Source organism: Saccoglossus kowalevskii, chromosome 5 (genome assembly GCF_978046115.1).
Source record: "Saccoglossus kowalevskii chromosome 5, keSacKowa6.1, whole genome shotgun sequence".
Classification (NCBI taxonomy): domain Eukaryota; kingdom Metazoa; phylum Hemichordata; class Enteropneusta; family Harrimaniidae; genus Saccoglossus; species Saccoglossus kowalevskii.
In genome coordinates, this window is record NC_140645.1 from 24,399,441 (window position 1) to 24,425,197 (window position 25,757).

At 34.2% G+C, this 25,757-nt stretch overlaps 1 protein-coding gene across 7 annotated transcripts in view; it reads left to right on the forward strand.

Moving 5' to 3' along the window:
• LOC102805392 (alpha-2,8-sialyltransferase 8B-like) overlaps positions 1–25,757 on the forward strand; it is a 158,697-nt gene that overhangs the window by 10,243 nt on the left and 122,697 nt on the right. The window contains exons 2-7 of one of the 7 annotated variants that reach the window (XM_085499255.1): positions 3,131–3,179; positions 18,565–18,707; positions 19,375–19,437; positions 20,168–20,224; positions 20,989–21,057; positions 21,531–22,061. In XM_085499255.1, the coding sequence (XP_085355381.1) occupies positions 3,156–3,179; positions 18,565–18,707; positions 19,375–19,437; positions 20,168–20,224; positions 20,989–21,057; positions 21,531–22,061 (887 nt within the window). In that variant the 5' untranslated portion in view covers positions 3,131–3,155. Of the gene's footprint in view, positions 1–2,718; positions 3,180–16,221; positions 17,093–18,564; positions 18,708–19,374; positions 19,438–20,167; positions 20,225–20,988; positions 21,058–21,530; positions 22,062–25,757 lie in introns of those variants that run through there. The other 6 variants (XM_085499256.1, XM_085499258.1, XM_085499259.1 and 3 more) reach the window with 6 other exon arrangements.

The following is a 25,757-nucleotide window of genomic DNA, read 5'->3' on the forward strand; positions in this document are numbered from 1 at the left end:
AGTGGGGGTTTAAATCAAGTACTTGGATTTGCATTTAATGCTATTGAAGTCAGCAAGTCATCTTACTCGTTGTCAACGTCATTGGGTCTCCCAAGCATCTCCGAATATATCCGGATTATAAATAACATCATTGTGATTTAAAATCTTGTGTAAGGATTGGCTTCTTATTTAACTACATCTGTGTCAATGACTATGTAAATCCTGTGCCATGATACAGTTTCTGATGAGATTTGTCGAACAATCACTGAGCACCATACAATGTAATTTTCAAAATGGCAAATTGCGGTGACCGATATTCGACATATAAAAATGAAAAAAAAAACAGCCACAAATAAAAAAAAAATCATAAATACAAGAAATTATAATAAATAAAAAAATGACCATAACTGCATCAGATTTTAATAATATTTGTATAGCATAAATAAACTACTCAAACAACTATGCAGCTTTGTTAACTTCACATGCTTAACAACCACTTTGTATAGCAACGAGGATACAATGTTCATTAGTGATTGATGAGTACAGACAAAAAAAACAGAATTACGTACCTGGATTGTTGTAAGAGGTCAGTGACTGGTCGGATACTAATCATAGTTCCCCCTCTATTCAGTTACTTTTCTGTTCAGCAGCTCACTTCCTTCTGCTACTCACCCAATTTATTGAAACTTTTCTGTTGAATGTAACTTTTTTTCATCAAGTTTTTTATTTTTGTTGAAAAAAATAGCTAGAAACGTGGAACTACCTTTGGTGATGTGGAGCAATGGGAACTGGTGCAAATAGCATTAACAATGGCGATCGGCCAATTGGTTTTGCAAATATTTTGTTTTGAAGTTTTGTATTGCTTCCCACTCGGTCAGTTGCAAATCAAACTAGCTGAGGACCTGAAATTGAATTGATAATCAACGCATTCAACACACATTACTATTCAGTGGGGGTTTAAATCAAGTACTTGGATTTGCATTTAATGCTAACTTCAATACATAACAAGTCATCTTACTCGATGTCAACGTCATTGGGTCTCCCAAGCATCTCCGAATATATCCGGATTATAAATAACATCATTCTGATTTAAAATCCGTTGTAAGGATTGGCTTTTTTTAACTATATCCGTTACAATGTCTATGTAAATCCCACGTTTGATATAGTATGAAGAAAATGCTCAAACAACCTGGCAGCTTTGTTAACTTCACGTGCCAACCAATTTGAACAACAACAACGATACCATATCCATTACGATATTGATGACAAACTTGTCTGGATGTTGTGAGGGGTCAGTGACGTGTCGGATACTAATCATAGTTTTCCCTCTATTCAGTTTACTCTTTCTGTTATTGAAACTTTTCTGTTTAATGTAACTTTTTTGTAAGTTTTTTTGTTGTTGAAAAAAATAGCTAGAAACTTGGAACTTTGTTTGGTGATGTGCACCAATGAGAACTGATGCAAATAACTTTCAAAATGGCGATCGGCCTTTTGGTTTTGCAAATATCTTGTTTTGAAGTTTTGTATTGCATCCCACTCGGCCATTTTAAAATCAAACTAGCTGAGGACCTGAATATAGTTGTGCAATGTAGTGTCCTGTGTACATGCAACATATCAGTTAATTTCAAAGCTTTGTTTATCATGGAAAAAAGCTTTTTACGTTTGACCACCATCTTTGATTTATGACAAAAATTACTAAAAGTTTTGGGCATTTTTATCACATGCGTGCTTCAACCGATCATTATATATTCTGAAAACCATATCTCGATTACAAAACCAGGTAAATACATCGAACGAACTGCATTTTGACCCCGTGGTATCCCGATCATTCAAACTACCCTAATAGAAATCCGGCCAGTGACCTCATTTATTATTGAACAGATGTCTGATAGCTTGGGCGAGCTGACGCCGATTACGTCTTTATTCAGTTCAACAGCTCACTTCCTTCTGCTTCAAATTTATTGAAACTTTTCTGCTGAAGTTATTGCAGTTTTTAAGTGTTTATAGTGATCAAGTTCAACGTAAAGCATTAAAAACATGAACCCAAACCTACAGTGGATTTTAAACGGATTGATAAAGCATATATACAAATAATGCTCAAACAACCTGGCAGATTTGTAAACTTTGCGTGGCTAACAACCACTCCGAATAACAATATTGCATACATATAGAGCAAGTTTCGCTGCGAAAATACAATATTAATTATGAATTTATAAATACAGACAAGGAAAACAACATAATTACGTGTCTGGGTTGTTGTCAGTGGCGGGCCAGTGATATGATATAGCTTTCTCCTTATTCTAAGCTTGTGCTCACTTCCTTCTGCAACTCGTCACATTTATTGAAACTTTTCTCTCAACCATAACTTTGTTGTCCTCAAGTTGTTTGAAAGAGAAGCTAGAGCTAGAAACGTGGTTTTTAACAAGAAGTCAAAAATAACACTTTTTTGCCAAAAAAAAGACAAAAATATTCACCAAATTTAGAGAATAAGAGAAATCTGAGTGAGATCCACCTCTAGTACCTATATGTATAATATCAAAGCAATCAAACTTGCAGTTTTCAACAAGAAGTCAAAAATATCACTTTTTAACAAAAATATTTATCTAAATCAGAGATATCATCACGAAAATCGGATTTTAATCAGATTGGTATGGCAGGTAAGAGTCCCTTGTGGCCCCCTTACCCATAACTCTAATCCTAACCCCATCCCTCCAGTGCCACACCCCTATTTCAATCTTTGGGTCACTTATTTGGGTCAGTTATCTGGATATGGGCATATTTAATTACATTGGGGTCTGGAGTGTTAGAGTTCAGGTTATGGTAGAGCAGCCTTAAGGATCTCTGTCCGTTATAACATATATAAAATGCTCAAACATTCTTACACATTTGTTAACTTCACGTGTCTAACAATTCGAACTCGAATAACAACATTGCACACATACGTTTCGCACGATTATAAAAAGTTCAATACAAACAAAAATAAACAACAACATGGCTACGTGTTTGGAATGTTAGGGGCACCAGTAACGGGCCAGTGACTTGTTATAGTTTTCCCTTCATTCCGTTCTCGACTACGCTCGGCAGCTCCCTTTCCTATGCTGCTCTTCAAATTTAATGAAACGTATACGTTGAGCGTTCTCTCTGTTTTCAGAAGTTATATAGTTGGGTAAATCAACATGAAGCTTTTAACGACTTTGAGAGTAAGTACTTTTATTTTGTCATTAAGAACCTACGCTCGAATGGATAGGCCGAGCTTATTGTTGCTCAGATATTTATAAAGTGCTTGAAGAATTTTCACTTGAACGTTCTTGCAATTTTTATATTTTATATAGTGATCACTTTCAACACGAAGCGTTAAAATCATGGACCCAAAACTTACAGTGGATTTTAATACGTTTGATATAGTATGAAGAAAGTGCTCAAACAACCTGACAGCTTTGTTAACTTCACGTGCCAACCAATTTGAAAAAACAACAACGATACCATATCCATTACGATATTGATGACAAACGTGTCTGGATGTTGTAAGCGGTCAGTGACGTGTCGGATACTAATCATAGTTTTCACTCTATTCAGTTTACTCTTTCTGTTATTGAAACTTTTCTGTTTATTTTTGTTGAAAAAAATAGTTAGAAACGTGAAACTTCGTTTGGTGTTGTGAACCAATGGTAACTGGTGCAACTAGCATTAAAATGGCGATCGGCCTATTGGTTTTGCAAATATTTTGTTTTGAAGTTTTGTATTGCTTCCCACTCGGCCAGTTTCAAATCAAACTAGCTGAGTACCTGAAATTAAATTGATAATCAAAGCATTCAACACACATTACTATTCAGTGGAGGTTTAAATCAAGTACTTGGATTTGCATTTAATGCTATTGAAGTCAACAAGTCATCTTACTCGATGTCATCGTCATTGGGTCTCCCAAGCATCTCCGAATATATCCGGATTATAAATAACATCATTGTGATTTAAAATCCTGTGTAAGGATTGGCTTCTTTTTTAACTACATCTGTGTCAATGACTATGTAATTCCTGTGCTATGATACAGTTTCTGATGAGATTTGTCGAACAATCACTGAGCACCATACAATGTAATTTTCAAAATGGCAAATTGCGGTGACCGATATTCGACATATAAAAATGAAAAACAAAAACAACGAAAAAAAAAATCATAAATACAAGAAATTACAATAAATAAAAAATGGCCATAACTGCATCAGATTTTAATAATATTGATATAGCATAAATAAACTGTCCAAGCAACGATGCAGCTTTGTTAACTTCACACGCTCAACAACCACTTTGTATAGCAACGATGATACAATGTTAATTAGTGATTGGTGAGTAAAGAAAAAAAAAACAGAATTACGTACCTGGATTGTTGTAAGAGGTCAGTGACGGGTCGGATACTAATCATAGTTCCCCCTCTATTCAGTTACTTTTTCTGTTCAGCAGCTCACTTCCTTATGCTACTCACCCAATTTAATGAAACTTTTCTGTTGAATGTAACTTTTTTTCATCAAGTTTTTTACTTTTGTTGAAAAAAATAGCTAGAAACGTGGAACTTCGTTTGGTGATGTGGACCAATGGGAACTGGTGCAAATAGCATTAAAAATGGCGATCGGCCAATTGGTTTTGCAAATATTTTGTTTTGAAGTTTTGTATTGCATCCCACTTGGCCAGTTTCAAATCAAACTAGCCGAGGACCTGAAATTAGTTGTGCAATGTTGTGTCCTGTGCACATGCAACATTTCAGTTTATTTCAAAGCTTTGTTCAGCTTATGGCAAAAACGAGAAAAGTAGAACATTTTTCATCAGTCATATGGTTTGGCCGGCATCTTTGATTTATGTCAAAAAGTTTGTATATAACATGTGCGGCCAAAGCTTATCACGAGAAATACGAGAAACTTCCGCCATCTAAAATTTTGCAAACAATTATAACTGTGCATTTACATGTGGTATATTGGTCTAATTAATCTAAAATTGTGCATGTACATTTTATTCTGAAAATGCATTCTTCCCTTGAAATCTTTCCATAGATTTGGGTTGTTTGCCTTCATCAATATACATAACACAATATTTGTTGCAGATAGGGAGGTGACTGGTTTGAACAAAATATATGACTAAGATAAAAGTTGGCCATATATGATCATGTGACCTTATTCATATGCATATCCACTTGGCCTATAAAATATTCAGAACACCATGTCTCGATCACTAAAATAGATAAATACAAAGAACCAACTGCATTTTGACCTCATGACATTGATCATTTCAACTTCCTGTCAACAGTAACATGACCCCATTAATTATGAAACAGAAGCCTGAATGTTTGGGCTTCACTGATGTCGTTGGTGACTTTAATTCCGTTCTTGTACCTGTTCAGTAGCTCCTATCCTTCTATTGCTCGTCAAATTTCTTGAAACTTTTCAGCTGAACGTTCAACCTGTTTGCTTGGCCACATGTGTATTTGTAATTATATATAAAACAATTGCAACTGCTTTTTGTTCAGTGTTATCACCTGTTACACTATACACTACACAATACAGTCACACTTTAAAACAATGAACCCGTTTCCCATTCTGTCACGTGTGAAGTCACACTTTGCATGGCGGCTCATCTAAATAGGGTTGTCTTTCTGTCAAAGACAAATGTTTCTGAAACAATGACAAAAAACAATAACATTTTGAGTTATCTTACTAACACACGAAAAATCAACACACCAGCAAACCAAAACTATCGAAATCATAATGTCCTTGGCGTATGTAAAAACAAGTCCACTCAAGTCAAAAAAGAAACAACCTTCAAGTTACACACAAATGAACCAATAAAAGTTCAACATAAGCATACTAAATGTATTAATCTGAAAACAAATTACTGACACTAATTTAAAGTCACAATTGAATATATCAGTGAAGTAAAGTCGACTAAATCGAACCTTCGCTGAAAATAATATAACCAATTCGAACTAAAATAACAACATTGCACACATACGTTTCGCACGACTATAAAAAGTTCACTTTTCTGATGAATGTAACATTTTTCATCAAGTTTGTTGTTGTTGAAAACGTAGCTAGAAACGTGGAACTACGTTTGGTGATGTGGAGCAATGGGAACTGATGCAAATAACATTCAAAATGGCGATCGGCCTATTGGTTTTGCAAATATTTTGTTTTGATGTTTTGTATTGCTTCCCACTCGGCCAGTTTCAAATCAAACTAGCTGAGGACCTGAAATTGAATTGATAATCAAAGCATTCAACACACATTACTATTCAGTGGGGGTTTTAATCAAGTACTTGGATTTGCATTTAATGCCTTTGAAGTAATACGTAAGAAGTCATCTTACTCGATGTCAACGTCATTGGGTCTCCCAAGCATTGTCGAATATATCCGGATTATAAATAACATCTTTCTGATTTAAAATCCTGTGTAAGGATTGGCTTCTTATTTAACTACATCTGTGTCAATGACTATGTAAATCCTGTGCTATGATACAGTTTCTGATGAAATTTGTCGAACAATCACTGAGCACCATACAATGTAATTTTCAAAATGGCAAATTGCGGTGACCGATATTCGACATATAAAAATGAAAAAAACAGCCACAAATAAAAAAAAAATCATAAATACAAGAAATTACAATAAAAAAATGACCATAACTGCATCAGATTTTAATAATATTGATATAGCATAAATAAACTGTCCAAGCAACGATGCAGCTTTATTAACTTCACACGCTTAACAACCACTTTGTATAGCAACGATGATACAATATCCATTAGTGATTGATGAGTATAGATAAAAAAACAAACAGAATTACGTACCTGGATTGTTGTAAGGGGTCAGTGACGGGTCGGATACTTATCATAGTTTCTCCTCTATTCAGTTACTTTTTATGTTCAGCAGCTCACTTCCTTATGCTATTCACCCAATTTATTGAAACTTTTCTATTGAATGTAACCTTTTCTTCATCAAGTTTTTTTGTTGTTGAAAAAATAGCTAGAAACGTGGAACTTCATTTGGTGATGTGGACCAACAGGTGCAAATAGCATTAAAAATGGCAATCGGCCTATTGGTTTTGCAAATATTTTGTTTTGAAGTTTTGTATTGCTTCCCACTCGGCCAGTTTAAATCAAACTAGCTGAGGACTTGAAATCAGTTGTGCAATGTAGTGTCCTGTGTACATGCAACATTTCAATTGAAAGCTTTGTTCAGCTTATGGCAAAAACGAGAAAAGTAGAACATTTTTCATCAGTCATATGGTTTGGCCGGCATATTTGATTTATGGCAAACAGTTTGTATATAACATGTGCGGCCAAAGATTATCACAAGAAATACGAGAAACTTCCGCCATCTAAAATTTTGCAAAAAATTATAACTGTGCATTTACATGTGATATATTGGTCTGATTAATCTAAAATTGTGCATGTGCATTTTATTCTGAAAATGCGTTCTTTCCTTGAAATCTTTCCATAGATTTGGGTCGTCTGCCTTCATCAATATACATAACACAATATCTGTTGCAGATAGGGAGGTGACTGGTTTGTATATATGACTAAGATAAAAGTTGGCCATATACGATCATGTGACCTTATTCATATGCATATCCACTTGGCTTATAAAATATTCAGAACACCATGTCTCGATCACTAAAATAGATAAATACAAAGAACCAACTGCATTTTGACCTCATTACACTGATCATTTCAACTTCCTGTCAACAATAACGTGACCCCATTAATTATGAAACAGAAGCCTGAATGTTTGGGCTTCACTGATGTCGTTAGTGACTTTAATTCCGTTCTTGTATCTGTTCAGTAGCTCATATCCTTCTATTGCTCGTCAAATTTCTTGAAACTATTCAGCTGAACGTTCACCCTGTTTGCTTAGCCACATGTGTATTTGTAATTATATATAAAAAATTGCAACTGCTTTTTGTTCAGTGTTATCACCTGCTACACTATACACTACACAATACAGTCACACTTTAAAACAATGAACCCGTTTCCCATTCTGTCACGTGTGAAGTCACACTTTGCATGGCGGCTCATCTAAATAGGGTTGTCTTTCTGTCAAAGACAAATGTTTCTGAAACAATGACAAAAACAATAACATTTTGAGTTATCTTACTAACATACGAAAAATCAACACACCAGCAAACCAACACTATCGAAATCATAATGTCCTTGGCGTGGGTAAAAACAAGTCCACTCAAGTCAAAAAAAAAACAACCTTCAAGTTACACACAAATGAACCAATAAAAGTTCAACATAAGAATACTAAATTTATTCATCTGAAAACAAATTACTGACACTAATTTAATGTCACAATTGAATATATCAGTGAAGTAAAGTCGACTAAATCGAACCTTCGTTGAAAATAATATAATCAATTTACTACTATATATTTATCGTGAAAGTACAATGTCATTAAGGAGCTTAAGACAGAATCGCCCAAACGAACATGCATCGGTTTACGGGAACGATAATGCACGAGTGGAGATCACGTATGTGAACGAATGCAGGACACAGTACATTAAATAACTTATAATACGTCAACCATATCTTGAGTTTGTACTGGCCAATCACTTTCGAATAATGGGTGTCAGTACTATAATTTCAAAATTGGGGTATTATCTTTAAATATATGAAAGTCACAGACAGTCGTTAACATTTTTTAATTTCTTTCTAGATAATTCCCCCTTACCGGGCCTAACGGGCAGGTGATGTTCAAAAAGAAAAAGTTAGATCATGTGTGTAGCACATCATTAAAACCGTCCGGTAAAATGACAAAAAACAATCAAAATAGCGTGTACAAGGTTCATTTACACTCATTTTAAAAATATACAGATTAATGGCGCGATTGTTAAATTTTTGCATTCATCTATAACTAGTCATAGCACGTTTCCATTGAGCAACGTTTGCAACGTACTGAACCCGACGGAGTCAGTGTGGAGACGATCTGAAGTAATGATAAGGTATGTTGTTGCCATTTTTATTTTTATATTTTATGGAATCTATAACTATATATAATTATTCTATAAAAATCTCAGAAATCTATCAATGACTACATTTGCAAGTTCCCACGTATTAAATAATTAATAAATCTCACAGTCAATGTAAAACACTTTTAAAACATTAATCACACAAAATGTCATGACCATTAACAAATAATGTAGCAACTAATCAGATGTAGTAGTGTATATCTTTGTTTTAATTTTGAAATATGATACTTTGACTTTCTTCACAGTACTCATTTGAATTTTAAATAAAGAATGTATTTACTTGGCAGTCACATGACAAAATGATGGTTGTGTCTAACATAACATCAATTAATTAGTCTGAGCTATGAGCTATCAGAAAATATTTTGTTGTTTTGAAAAAATATAAAAATAATTAGTGTGAATTTTACTGTCTGTATACCTCTACTACATCATTAAGCCATATACTCTGCACTTCACCAGCGGTCGACAAAAGGAAGAAAATATAAACTATATTTTTTACAAACTATTTCTGTGAAAATAACCGTTTCTTGGGTCAGTCACGACAAGTTCGTGATGTCAATATTGCAGTAGTTTATATCTATATCACATTGGTGTGCACGCCAGTGTTCTCTAGATTGCATTAGTGTACACGTTATTGTTCTCTAGATCGCATTAGTGTGCACGTTATATTTCTCTAGATCACGTTAGTGTGCACGTTATTGTTCTCTAGATCACGTTAGTGTGCACGTTATTGTTTTCTAGATCACATTAGTGTGCACGTTATATTTCTCTAGATCACGTTAGTGTGCACCTTATTGTTCTCTAGATCACATTAGTGTGCACGTTAATTAATGTTCTCTATATTGCATTAGTGTGCACGTTATTGTTCTCTGTATTGCATTAGTGTGCACGTTATTGTTCTCTAGATCACATTAGTATGCAATATATTGTTCTCTAGATCACATTAGTGTGCACGTTATTGTTCTCTAGATTCCATTAGTGTACACGTTATATTTCTCTAGATCACATTAGAGTGCACGTTATTGTTCTCTAGATCACATTAGTGTACATGTTATTGTTCTCTAGATTTCATTAGTGTGCATGCTATTGTTCTCTAGATCACATTAGTGTGCACGTTATATTTCTCTAGATCACATTAGTGTGCACATTATTGTTCTCTAGATCACATTAGTGTGCACGTTATTGTTCTCTAGATCACATTAGTGTGCACGTTATTGTTCTCTAGATCACATTAGTGTGCACGTTATTGTTCTCTATATTGCATTAGTGTGCACGTTATTGTTCTATATATTGCAGTAGTGTGCACGTTATTGTTCTCTAGATCACATTAGTATGCAAGTTATTGTTCTTTAGATCACATTAGTGTGCACGTTATTGTTCTCTAGATCACATTAGGGTGCACATTATTGTTCTCTAGATCACATTAGTGTGCACGTTATTGTTCTCCAGATCACATTAGAGTGCACGTTACTGTTCTTTAGATCACATTAGTGTGTACGATATTGTTCTCTATATTGCATTAGTGTGCACGTTATTGTTCTCTATACTGCATTAGTGTACACGTTATATTTCTCTAGATCACATTAGTGTGCACGTTATTGTTCTCTAGATCACATTAGTGTACACATTATTGTTCTCTAGATCACATTAGTGTGCTCGTAATATTTTCTAGATCACATTAGTGTGCACGTTATTGTTCTCTAGATCACATTAGTGTGCACGTTATATTTCTCTAGACCACATTAGTGTGCACGTTATTGTTCTCTAGATCACATTAGTGTGCACATTATTGTTCTCTAGATCACATTAGTGTACATGTTATTTTTCTCTAGATCACATTAGTGTGCACGGTATTTTTCTCTAGATCACATTAGTGTGCACGATATTGTTCTCTATATTGCATTAGTGTGCAAGTTATTGTTCTCTAGATCACATTAGTGTGCACGTTATTGTTCTCTAGATTGCATTAGTGTGCACGTTATTGTTCTCTATATTGCATTAGTGTACACGTTATTGTTCTCTAGACCACATTAGTGTGCACGTTATTGTTCTCTAGATCACATTAGTGTGCACATTATTGTTCTCCAGATCACATTAGTGTACACGTTATTGTTCTCTAGATTGCATTAGTGTGCACGGTATTTTTCTCTAGATCATATTAGTGTGCACGTTATTGTTCTTATATTGCATTAGTGTGCACGTTATTGTTCTCTATATTGCATTAGAGTGCACGTTATTGTTCTCTAGATCACATTAGTGTGCAAGTTATTGTTCTCTAGATCACATTAGTGTACACGTTATTGTTCTCTAGATTGCATTAGTGTCCACGTTATTGTTCTCGAGATTGTATTAGTGTACACGTTATTGTTCTCTAGATTGCATTAGTGTGCACGTTATTGTTCTCTAGATCACGTTAGTGTGCACGTTATTGTTCTCTAGATCACATTAGTGTACACGTTATTGTTCTCTAGATTGCATTAGTGTACATGTTATTGTTCTCTAGATTGCATTAGTGTACATGTTATTGTTCTCTAGATCGCATTATTGTGCACGTTATTGTTCTCTAGATTGCATTAGTGGGCACGTTATTGCTCTCTAGATTGCATTAGTGTACATGTTATTGTTCTCTACATTGCATTAGTGTACATGTTATTGTTCTCTATATTGCATTAGTGTACATGTTATTGTTCTCTAGATTGCATTAGTGTACACATTATTGTTCTCTAGATCACATTAGTGTACGCGTTAATGTTCTGGAGATCACATTAGTGTACACATTATTGTTCTCTATATCACATTAGTGTGCACGTTATATTTCTCTAGACCACATTAGTGTGCACGTTATTGTTCTTTAGATCACATTAGTGTGCACATTATTGTTCTCTAGATCACATTAGTGTACATGCTATTTTTCTCTAGATCACATTAGTGTGCACGTTATTGTTCTCTATATTACATTAGTGTGCACGTTAAAATGTTCTCTAGATCACATTAGTGTGCAAGTTATTGTTCTCCTGATCACATTAGTGTGCACGTTATTGTTCTCTAGATTGCATTAGTGTGCACGTTATTGTTCTCTAGATTGTATTAGTGTACACGTTATTGTTCTCTAGATTGCATTAGTGGGCACGTTATTGTTCTCTAGATCACGTTAGTGTCCACGTTATTGTTCTCTAGATCACATTAGTGTACACGTTATTGTTCTCTAGATTGCATTAGTGTACACGTTATTGTTCTCTAGATTGCATTAGTGTACATGTTATTGTTCTCTAGATCGCATTAGTGTGCACGTTATTGTTCTCTAGATCACATTAGTGTGCAAGTTATTGTTCTCTAGATCACATTAGTGTACACGTTATTGTTCTCTAGATTGCATTAGTGTGCACGTTATTGTTCTCGAGATTGTATTAGTGTTCACGTTATTGTTCTCTAGATTGCATTAGTGTGCACGTTATTGTTCTCTAGATCACGTTAGTGTGCACGTTATTGTTCTCTAGATCACGTTAGTGTACACGTTATTGTTCTCTAGATTGCATTAGTGTACATGTTATTGTTCTCTAGATTGCATTAGTGTACATGTTATTGTTCTCTAGATCGCATTAGTGTGCACGTTATAGTTCTCTAGATTGCATTAGTGGGCACGTTATTGTTCTCTACATTGCATTAGTGTACATGTTATTGTTCTCTATATTGCATTAGTGTACATGTTATTGTTCTCTAGATTGCATTAGTGTACACATTATTGTTCTCTAGATCACATTAGTGTACGCGTTAATGTTCTGGAGATCACATTAGTGTGCACGTTATTGTTCTCTAGATTGCATTAGTGGGCACGTTATTGTTCTCTACATTGCATTAGTGTACATGTTATTGTTCTCTATATTGCATTAGTGTACATGTTATTGTTCTCTATATTGCATTAGTGTACATGTTATTGTTCTCTAGATTGCATTAGTGAACACGTTATTGTTCTCTAGATCACATTAGTGTACACGTTATTTTTCTCTAGATCACATTAGTGTGCACGTTATTTTTCTCTAGATCACATTAGTGTGCACGCTATTGTTCTCTATATTGCATTAGTGTGCACGTTATTGTTCTCTAGATCACATTAGTGTGCAAGTTATTGTCCTCCTGATCACATTAGTGTGCACGTTATTGTTCTCTAGATTGCATTAGTGTGCACGTTATTGTTCTCTAGATTGTATTAGTGTACACGTTATTGTTCTCTAGATTGCATTAGTGGGCACGTTATTGTTCTCTAGATCACGTTAGTGTTCACGTTATTGTTCTCTAGATCACATTAGTGTACACGTTATTGTTCTCTAGATTGCATTAGTGTACATGTTATTGTTCTCTAGATCGCATTAGTGTGCACGTTATTGTTCTCTAGATTGCATTAGTGGGCACGTTATTGCTCTCTAGAATGCATTAGTGTACGAGTTATTGTTCTCTATATTACATTACTGTAGATGTTATTGTTCTCTACATTGCATTAGTGTACATGTTATTGTTCTCTATATTGCATTAGTGTACACGTTATTGTTCTCTATATTGCATTAGCGTGCATGTTATTGTTCTCTATATTGCATTACTGTACGCGTTATTGTTCTCTAGATTGCATTACTGTACGCGTTATTGTTCTCTAGATCGCATTAGTGTGCAAGTTATTGTTCTCTAGATCGCATTAGTGTACACGTTATTGTTCTCTATTTTGCATTAGTGTACACGTTATTGTTCTCTATATTGCATTAGTGTACACGTTATTGTTCTCTAGATCGCATTAGTGTACATGTTATTGTTCTCTATATTGCATTAGTGTACACGTTATTGTTCTCTATATTGCATTAGTGTACACGTTATTGTTCTCTAGATCGCATTAGTGTACATGTTATTGTTCTCTATATTGCATTAGTGTATACGTTATTGTTCTCTATATTGCATTAGTGTACACGTTATTGTTCTCTAGATCGCATTAGTGTACATGTTATTGTTCTCTATATTGCATTAGTGTACACGCTATTGTTCTCTATATTGCATTAGTGTATACGTTATTTTTCTCTATATTGCATTAGTGTACACGTTATTGTTCTCTAGATCGCATTAGTGTACACGTTATTGTCCTCTAGATTGCATTAGTGTACACGTTATTGTTCTCTAGATTGCATTAGTGTACACGTTATTGTTCTCTATATTGCATTAGTGTACACGTTATTGTTCTCTAGATCGCATTAGTGTACATGTTATTGTTCTCTATATTGCATTAGTGTACACGTTATTGTTCTCTAGATCGCATTAGTGTACACGTTATTGTCCTCTAGATTGCATTAGTGTACACGTTATTGTTCTCTAGATTGCATTAGTGTACACGTTATTGTTCTCTATATTGCATTAGTGTACACGTTATTGTTCTCTAGATCGCATTAGTGTACATGTTATTGTTCTCTATATTGCATTAGTGTACACGTTATTGTTCTCTATATTGCATTAGTGTACACGTTATTGTTCTCTAGATCGCATTAGTGTACATGTTATTGTTCTCTATATTGCATTAGTGTATACGTTATTGTTCTCTATATTGCATTAGTGTACACGTTATTGTTCTCTAGATCGCATTAGTGTACATGTTATTGTTCTCTATATTGCATTAGTGTACACGCTATTGTTCTCTATATTGCATTAGTGTATACGTTATTGTTCTCTATATTGCATTAGTGTACACGTTATTGTTCTCTAGATCGCATTAGTGTACATGTTATTGTTCTCTATATTGCATTAGTGCACACGTTATTGTCCTCTATATTGCATTAGTGTACACGTTATTGTTCTCTAGATTGCATTATTGTACGCGTTATTGTTCTCTAGATTGTATTAGTGTATACGTTATTGTTCTCTAGATTACATTAGTGTACATGTTATTGCTCTTTATATTGCATTAGTGTACACGTTATTGTTGTCTAGATTGTATTTGTCTCATGTTTTTGTTTTGTATATGAATATGTATTGCAGAGTAGTGGTCATTCGCTTATGTTTTGCTCTGGGAATTGCTTGTCAATATTTATCAGTCATTTGATTTATGTTTTAGACCTGAAAAAGCTATGTAGTGTATTTATCAGGTCAACGGTCTAATTAGTTTTGGATTTATATACATCCATAATAATCACCTAATTTGCATAATAATTTACTTTTCGGCTTTCTACTTATGTTTTACGACTTAATAACATTATGTTGAAACTTAGTACATGTGTTCAATAAACAATACACAGACCTAATTAGTTTTAGCTTGGAATTTTTCCCTTTTTTCCTCAATTTGCATAATCACCGAATGTTCTACCTATGTCTCAAGGATCAATAATTGCATTAATGCCTGGGAATAATGCTAAGTTGTGACTAGTTTCGGATTGAAATTCGAGCAGACTAATTTGCATAATATGCATAATCATCTAATCAATATATGCCCTTAGATAATTTACAGACGTGTTTAGTTTAATGTTGAACACACATGTATATTGATTATATAATTATTATTAGCCAATTTTGATATCTCACATATGTACAATGATTTTTTTATCCGTAAGTATTATAAACTTCAATAAAGTGGATCACATTTTTTACGATGTGCATCTCAGATAGCAGCCAAATATTTTTTGCCAAACTTCTAGTTTCAAAGGCTAATTGTTAATATGCTCTATACTCTGAGGACAAATGAGTTCTTTCTAAGCTTTCTTTGTTTTGTTTTTTCAATTGTTGTCAGTCATTTGTTTTGTGTACTTGGCCTTGTATATGACTATGTAGAGAACTAGTCAGTTGTTTTGTTTTGTTCTTATGGATTGCTTTTTTTTCAATTGTTGTCAATTAATTGTTTTATGTTCTTGGCCTTGTATTATAAAACATCTATGTAGTGTACTGGTCAGTCGTTATTGTTATGATTTTGTGGAATGTTTTGTAATTGTTGCCATTCATTTGTTTTGTGTTCTTGGGCTTGTAATTGTTTATGTAGTCTCGTTTGCTTTGTGTTTATTGACTTGTACATTTCCGTACACGACTGTTGTTTGAAATTTGAACTGAAGGTGAACCATTTGAAATTGCGACAGGAGTATAAGAACAGTGTTTGACATAAACTTGACCCTGACTCTTTGCTCTAATGTGCTCTCTCGTGATCAATACATCTGTCTTCTCTGTCATGTGTGTACATTCTCACTATTTTTCCTGATTTCCCTGAATGAGACCTAAAACCAAAAAAAAAAAAAAAAAAAAAAAAAAAAAAAAAAAAAAAAAAAAAAAAAAAAAAATTACACACCCAACAGCTTTAGCATCCCACTCATAATTTGACATTTACATCTATAAATATAACCATCTAAATGGAGACGGATTCCAATGACGACGTACAGAGCATATGTTTGAACATGTTTGAAATACATTGGTTATGTAGTGATGTAGTGCACAATCTCACCTTCACAATGTCTTCCGGTTCAGGTATCATTTACATAAAACTACCCAGGTTAATAAAGTATATGTAATAGTACATTTTATCACTTCTGCACATTGTCTGGATGATTAACGCGGCCGTGAAAGTCGCGTATGAGATTCATCTAACCGATGCTTGTCTTTCGCTGTGTGTTGCTATGGTTACCATGGTCATATTACTACAACACTAACCGCGATAACAAGAGAACTTAGTCGCAATTTCTTGTCTAGCGTAGTATATAGGTAGAAGCTTTTTTATTCAGGTCTATTTCATTTAGTCTCTATGTCGTGCATTGTGATTGCGATTACGTTCAAGAACCTGCCATTGTGACGGCCAAGATCGCTGCCCAGGTAAGCTGAGCATTCATCTCATACTAATAATAATCCCACTGACCAAAATGTTTCAACCCACTTTATCCAGGTTACCCAGGGTTATCTCTAGTATGATTTCATTACCGTTTAATTTATATACCACGTGATCTCTCAAAACACGAACGCCGTTGCGTGAATGTGGCTCGTTGATAGAATTCTACAAACATATATATTGATAATACAGAGCGGGGTACTCATCACTACCCCGGACGACCCCGTGCAAACCCATGGGTAACCACGGACACGGATATAGCTCGTAGGGAAACAGGTTTCTATTTACATTACATTTTAACATTTGCTTACCACTGCGCTAGTATGACGTTGACTGGATAATTTATCATTTGTTTAGATCTGCGCATGCACAATATGCCGCCCATTCACAGATGACGTAATACAGAGATATCTAACAACGTGACTGGAGGGGGTGGTCATCTGTCAAAAACCAGGTCCCGACTATGGTCAATGAATCTTCCTTCATGCCTATAAGTTTATAGTACAACCCGCACTAATTATACTCTCGCACCTGAACATAGGTAACCCACAACGAGAAAACGAAACGAAACGATAATTTGAAATCGTTTGAATTTTTTGCAAACAAATATGGTATTTTAAATGCGTTTTATAGGTCGACCACTGCAGATTAATAGCGGCAAAGTGAAAATATTCTGTCCTAATTTATTAACACCATTACCTGTGATCCACGTCTATTACAACCAAAACTAAATTAAAGATGGTTTAGAAAAAACAAACATACGCTGTTGGTAATGAAGACACAAAGACATGAAATAGCTACAACACACTATCAAAATTAATTATACATCACATTTAATAACATAATAAGCAACACACATCCTACTCAAACTAGTTCACATAATGTGTGACCAAGTTAATCACATCCTGCCAAATATTTAACATGTTTAATAAAATCAATTAAATATGCAAATGACGTTATTATTTGATTTGTTAAAATGAACTTCCCAACAAGTCAAATTTATGGCGATTAACTTCTACACAGATTTAAGTGTTATTTTATTACATAATTGTTTAATAACAAAATTATCCTGCCTGATTGTCCGGCAACCGCGGTGTTATATTGTAAACTCCTGTTCAACATAAAATATAAAAACATATATTTTTTCTAAATATTATTCGATACTCTAAATACGGTTTATCATAAACTAAAACTGTTGCGTTTACAGGTCACACGACAATATTCGCTTAAATAAAAAAGATACTCTAATACGTATGTGAAATGATTATTATCGTACGTACTTAAACAACCAGCGCATGTGTGTATTTTATAGTAGTTTATTGTTTAATCAAACAAATACGCACAAAAGTAAAATAACCTAAAAATAGATTAAAAAAAAACATGCTATTTTCATTTCACTTTGTACATCGTTTTTTTTTATTTCGTCCAAGTAAACATGAAATGTCACATATGTAAAAAATAAAGAAAAAAATTACATCATTTTTACTATTGTGTGGCATTCCAATTAAACATGTTAATTCGATCCAACTTAGTCTGATTATCCCGCTAAAATGAAACATTTTCAGTGCACTATTTTTCTGTAATTTCTTTCTTTTTTGACCTAATAAATTTGATCAGGCCACAAATCAAAATTATTGTAAATATTGTGACAGGAAAAATCTTTTAGTTACCCTTGTCTGAGCTTATTGTGTTAGGCTTGTGACATTGGGAACATTTATTTGTGAGATTTGTATTTACTTTATTTCCAGAACCTGGCCATGAAATGCACACCAGTCACTATATTTGTATGCGTGTTATTGTGTGGATTAGCTGTATACGTGTTTTTGTTCACTAAGTGGAGTACAACGCTTAGCATTAGACCCGTTACTAGAGGGAGACAGTTCACATTTAGGTAGGTATATTGAATCTCATTGCATTCGTAGGAATAAAACCGTTGTTTATAATATACAAAACGCTCGCCGTGGTCTTAAAATGTCGCCCGTGTGTTGATCGTACGATATTCGTCTTCAGTGAAACATATGTCAATACAGTTACTGAACAATGATTATCGTCCAATGTATTTAACATTCAGCGCATGCGTAGCTAGGTGAACCATATTGTCATACAAGATAGCATTTAATACAGCACGGTGCGTATGGCAATATTAAATAAAAGTGTGTAAATAATTGCCGAAAATATAAATATAATATATTCGTATAGGAACTTGGTTGGTGCATAGACCCTAGAGGGTCTATGGTTGGTGTCAGCCAATATATTCAATAATAATCATTGTCAGTCGAAATATACAAGCCTTAGATATCTGAATGAAAGACAATGGCGGCGGCACTGTTTTTGTATTTTTCACTAAAATCTAGAATACAGGAAATAGCGTTTCAGGGGGTCTAGATTTCTTTTTTTTCCAGGGAGCATGCCCCAGGACCCCTCTAGTAAGCGCCCTCGATGGGAGGGATTGTGAGCAGATCGCGTATTATACCTTCTAGGATTACGTAATGTAATTGTTTTGTTTAGTGCAGGTGATGATGAGAATAGCATCTAATTAATTATGTATTTCTTTATAGTTTCACTGCGGAGCATATAGTGAACAATAATTCTGTTATCAACAACTGGTCAAGGATTTCTAAGTAAGTTTCATATTGCCACGTTTCGTCTGTTTTTTGTGTATTTACTTCACCGCCTCCACACACACAATCCCACACACATGTAATATTCTGCACAAATCACATAGTAGCACAGGTTATGTTGATTTTGCCGATCGGCGGAGTTTAGGGAGTTCAACCCTGTGTCAAATATGTCCATGCTGGACATGCTGCATATATTATGAAAAAAAAAAATCAAATTGAATATAAACTGAATAAAATGTAATTTTTTCCCAATTATATTTTATATTGTGTGTTTACATTTTATAAATCGAGTTTTTCCCTCCGTATCAATTTCGAGTTATGATATGATCACACCATCTGTCTTGTTTGTAAAAGATTGTCTATTGTTTTTTATGCATATATGCTAAAACAGGGCATAGAAATAAAACATGTGACTGGTGTTATACATGTCACGAATAACAACTCAAATGTTTCCAAAAGCTCTCACCGAGTAATCGCTTTTCACTCGTCTATAGGTGCTAGCAGATATCAATTTAAATATGGTATATCTACTATGGCAGTTTCATATATAACAGGCTGTCACGTGTGGCTGTAGCATTTAATATCACAAATAAAAACGAAAATAATGATATTTCATGACGGAGATTCCTTATTATACCAACTATGATTACGTAATGTAATTGGTATTCCTAGTGCGGGGGGAAATCAATTGCATAATACGAGATCTAAATACTTGCGTATTTCTTTATAGCGTCACTACAGAACATACAGAGAAGAACAATTCTGGCATCAACAATTGGATATCTAAGTAAGTTTTGTTTTCATATATTGTTTTTTTTGTTTGTTCGTCTATGTACTTACCTCTCGCTCTCACACATGTAATATATTGCAAAGCATCCATGGCAGCACTGGTTCTATATTGATTTGCCGAACGGCGACGTTAAGCGACTACAACCCTAATAAGTCAAATATGTCTGCGATGAACATGCCGCTGAGTTTAAGTGCAAAGCATTATGGGAAAGAACTTCCCTTCACACATATTGTGAAACAATATTATCAAATTGAAAAGTATTTTTCCTAATATATTCTTTATTACGATTCCTATACAAATTAACATTCGCGTTTTCACCCCATCGTACGAATTTTGAGATACGAAGAAATAATGCGTTTAGGATCACATCATCTGTCTAATTTGGAAAAGGTTGTCTACTCTGTTTTATACATGTTTGAAAAAACAGGGCATTAGAAATAAAACACTTGGCTGGTGTAATAGAGGTCGTGACTAACAACTCCAATGTTTTTTCCAAACGCTTCCGCCGAGTTGTTGCTTTTTACTCTTCTGTAGTACTAGCATATATCAATTTAAATGTGGCATATTGCACTATCATACAATGACATCACATGTTGTCACGTGTGATTGTAGCATGTCATTTCACAGCCGAAAAAGAAAGTAATTTCGTAACGGAGATTATGTTACACCTCCTAGGATTACGTAATGTAATTGTTCAGTCTATGCAGGGGAGTATCATTTGCATAGTATTAAAATCTAATTAGTTACGTATTACTTTATAGTGTCACTACGATGCATAACAAGACCCTGAACAATAACAAGGATTCCAGCATCAACAATTGGATATCTAAGTAAGCTTTGGGTTTTTTCAACTCACATGTAGTTGCATTTGTTGCAATAAATATAATGGTAGCACAGATTTTGTTGATTTTCCAAACAACGACGTTAAGGGAGTTCGACCTAAAAATATGTCTGTGCCAATTATGTCGCTGAATATATGTGCAATGCACTATGGGAAAAATACCTCCCTTCGCATATATTGCGAAAAAGTATCAAATTGAAGTGTACTAAATAAAACGGAAAATGTATATTAGGATTCGTAAACATTACAATATTCGAGTTTTTCCCTTTCCATGGTTTTAAATACTGTCACCCGTGTGTTGGTCGTACCGTAATCGTCTGTAGAGATATATTGGTCAATACAGTTAATACAAAATGATTTTTGGCATGTAATACAGTACGATGCTTATAGTAATATTACCTCGCTATATTTGTCCTTCATGTTAATTTGGAGAGACGAATAAGTTTATTTATTTATTTTCAGGCAAAATATTACTGAGAGTTTTTCATCGAGAACCCTGATTAGAATTTTCCAGAAAGATATCCGAATTGAAGATATGGACTTGGACCAAAGTAATTGGACGTCTTTGAATGCATCGACATACCATCTACCACGGCAGAAGAATTGTGCAGTCGTTGGCAACAGTGGAATTCTACGTAACAGCTCGTGCGGCAGAGACATTGACTCAAACGATTTTGTTTTCCGCTGTAATATTCCAGATGTAGATAATTATATTAAAGACGTTGGAAAACAAACAAATATAAACATTGTATTCCAGACTACTATACGTGACTTATACGCACTCTGCAAAAACGCCACAGTCCGTCAATCTATACTGGCAGAGAGATTACACGTTCTCAATAACTCAATACTATGGTATCCAGAAAGTTTTAGAAGTAAACAAGTTACCAACGAGACTGCAAAAGAAGCTCTGAACTGCATCGAAACAAAATTTCATCTACAATTTCAGTTCGCCATTTCAGCTACACATGATTTTACCGGAAAACTGAAGAGGTAAATGCGTTCAATAATATTCGAGGGAAATGGGATCTACACGACACTGACATCTGCATTAACAACGAGTACAACCTTCCAATCGAGAGAACACTAACGTGCACACAAATGTGATCTAGAAAACACTAACGTGCAAACAAATGTGATCGAGAAAACAATAACATGTACACGAATGTGATCTAGAGAACAATAACGTGTACACTAATGTGATCTAGAGAACAATAACGTGTACACTAATGTGATCTATAGAACAATAACGTGTACACTAATGTGATCTAGAGAACAATAACGTGTACACTAATGCAATCTAGAGAACAATAACGTGTACACTAATGCAATAGAGAACAATAACGTGTACACTAATGCACGAGAGAACAATAACGTGTACACTAATGTGATCTAGAGAACAATAACGTGTACACTAATGTGACCTAGAGAACAATAACGTGTACACTAATGCAATTGAGAACAATAACGTGTACACTAATGTAAATAGAGAACAATAACGTGTACACTAATGCAATAGAAAACAATAACGTGTACACTAATGCAATAGAGAACAATAACGTGTAGACTAATGCAATAGAGAACAATAACATGTACACTAATGCAATAGAGAACAATAACATGTACACTAATGCAATAGAGAACAATAACGTGAACAATAATACAATATGGAGAACAATAACATGTACACTAATGCGATCTAGAGAATAATAACATGTACACTAATGCAATATAGAACAATAACGTGTACACTAATGCAATAGAGAACAATAACGTGTAGACTAATGCAATAGAGAACAATAACATGTACACTAATGCAATAGAGAACAATAACGTGTAGACTAATGCAATAGAGAACAATAACGTGTAGACTAATGCAATAGAGAACAATAACGTGTAGACTAATGCAATAGAGAACAATAACGTGTAGACTAATGCAATAGAGAACCATAACGTGTAGACTAATGCAATAGAGAACAATAACATGTACACTAATGCAATAGAGAACAATAACGTGTAGACTAATGCAATAGAGAACAATAACGTGTAGACTAATGTAATAGAGAACAATAACGTGTAGACTAATGCAATAGAGAACCATAACGTGTAGACTAATGCAATAGAGAACAATAACATGTACACTAATGCAATAGAGAACAATAACGTGTAGACTAATGCAATAGAGAACAATAACGTGTAGACTAATGCAATAGAGAACAATAACGTGTAGACTAATGCAATAGAGAACCATAACGTGTACACTAATGCAATAGAGAACAATAACATGTACACTAATGCAATAGAGAACAATGCCGTGTACACTAATGCAATCTAGAGAACAATAACGTGTACACTAATGCAATAGAGAACAATAACCTGTACACTAATGCAATAGAGAACAATGCCGTGTACACTAATGCAATCTAGAGAACAATAACGTGTACACTAATGCAATAGAGAACAATAACCTGTACACTAATGCAATAGAGAACAATAACCTGTACACTAATGCAATAGAGAACAATAACATGTACACTAATGCAATAGAGAACAATGCCGTGTACACTAATGCAATCTAGAGAACAATAACGTGTAGACTAATGCAATAGAGAACCATAACGTGTAGACTAATGCAATAGAGAACAATAACATGTACACTAATGCAATAGAGAACAATAACGTGTAGACTAATGCAATAGAGAACAATAACGTGTAGACTAATGCAATAGAGAACAATAACGTGTAGACTAATGCAATAGAGAACCATAACGTGTACACTAATGCAATAGAGAACAATAACATGTACACTAATGCAATAGAGAACAATGCCGTGTACACTAATGCAATCTAGAGAACAATAACGTGTACACTAATGCAATCTAGAGAACAATGCCGTGTACACTAATGCAATAGAGAACAATAACGTGTACACTAATGCAATAGAGAACAATAACGTGTAGACTAATGTGATCTAGAGAACAATAACGTGTACACTAATGCAATCTAGAGAAGAATAACGTGTAGACTAATGTGATCTAGAGAACAACGTGTAGACTAATGCAATAAGAGAGCAATAACGTGTACACTAATGCAATAGAGAACAATAACGTGTAGACTAATGTGATCTAGAGAACAACGTGTAGAATAATGCAATAGAGAGCAATAACGTGTACACTAATATAATAGAGAACAATAACGTGTACACTAATGCAATCTAGAGAAGAATAACGTGTACACTAATGCAATATAGAGAATAATAACGTGTACACTAATGCAATAGAGAACAATAACGTGTACACTAATGCAATCTAGAGAACAATAACGTGTACACTAATGCAATAGAGAACAATAACGTGTACACTAATGCAATAGAGAACAATAACGTGTACGCTAATAGAAACTAGAGAACAATAACATGTACACTGATGCAATAGAGAACAATAACGTGTAGACTAATGCAATTTAGAGAACAATAACGTGTACACTAATGCAATAGAGAAAAATAACGTGTACAATAATGCAATAGAGAACAATAACGTGTACACTAATGCAATCTAGAGAACAATAACGTGTACACTAATGCAATAGAGAACAATAACGTGTACACTAATGCAATAGAGAACAATAACGTGTTCGCTAATATAAACTAGAGAACAATAACATGTACACTGATGCAATAGAGAACAATAACGTGTACACTAATGCAATAGAGAACAATAACGTGTTCGCTAATATAAACTAGAGAACAATAACGTGTACACTAATGCAATAGAGAACAATAACGTGTACACTAATGCAATCTAGAGAACAATAACGTGTACACTAATGCAATAGAGAACAATAACGTGTACACTAATGCAATAGAGAACAATAACGTGTACGCTAATACAAACTAGAGAACAATAACATGTACACTGATGCAATAGAGAACAATAACGTGTACACTAATGCAATAGAGAACAATAACGTGTACACTAATGTGATCTAGAGAACAATAACGTGTACAGTAATGCAATAGAGAACAATAACGTGTACGATAATACAAACTAGAGAACAATAACATGTACACTGATGCAATAGAGAACAATAACGTGTAGACTAATGTAATCTAGAGAACAATAACGTGTACAGTAATGCAATAGAGAACAATAACGTGTACGATAATACAAACTAGAGAACAATAACATGTACACTGATGCAATAGAGAACAATAACGTGTAGACTAATGCAATTTAGAGAACAATAACGTGTACACTAATGCAATGGAGAACAATAACGTGTACAATAATGCAATAGAGAACAATAATGTGTAGACTAATGTAATCTAGAGAACAATAACGTGTAGACTAATGCAATAGAGAACAATAACCTGTACACTAATTTAATCTACAAAACAATAAGGTGTACACTAATGCAATAGAGAACAATAACGTGTACACTAATGCAAAAGAGAACAATAACATGTACACTAATGCAATAGAGAACAATAACGTGTACACTAATGTGATCTAGAGAACAACGTGTAGACTAATGCAATATAGAGCAATAACGTGTAGACGAATGTGATCTAGAGAACAACGTGTAGACTAATGCAATAGAGAGCAATAACGTGTAGACGAATGTGATCTAGAGAACAACGTGTAGACTAATGCAATAGAGAACAATAACGTGTACACTAATGCAATCTAG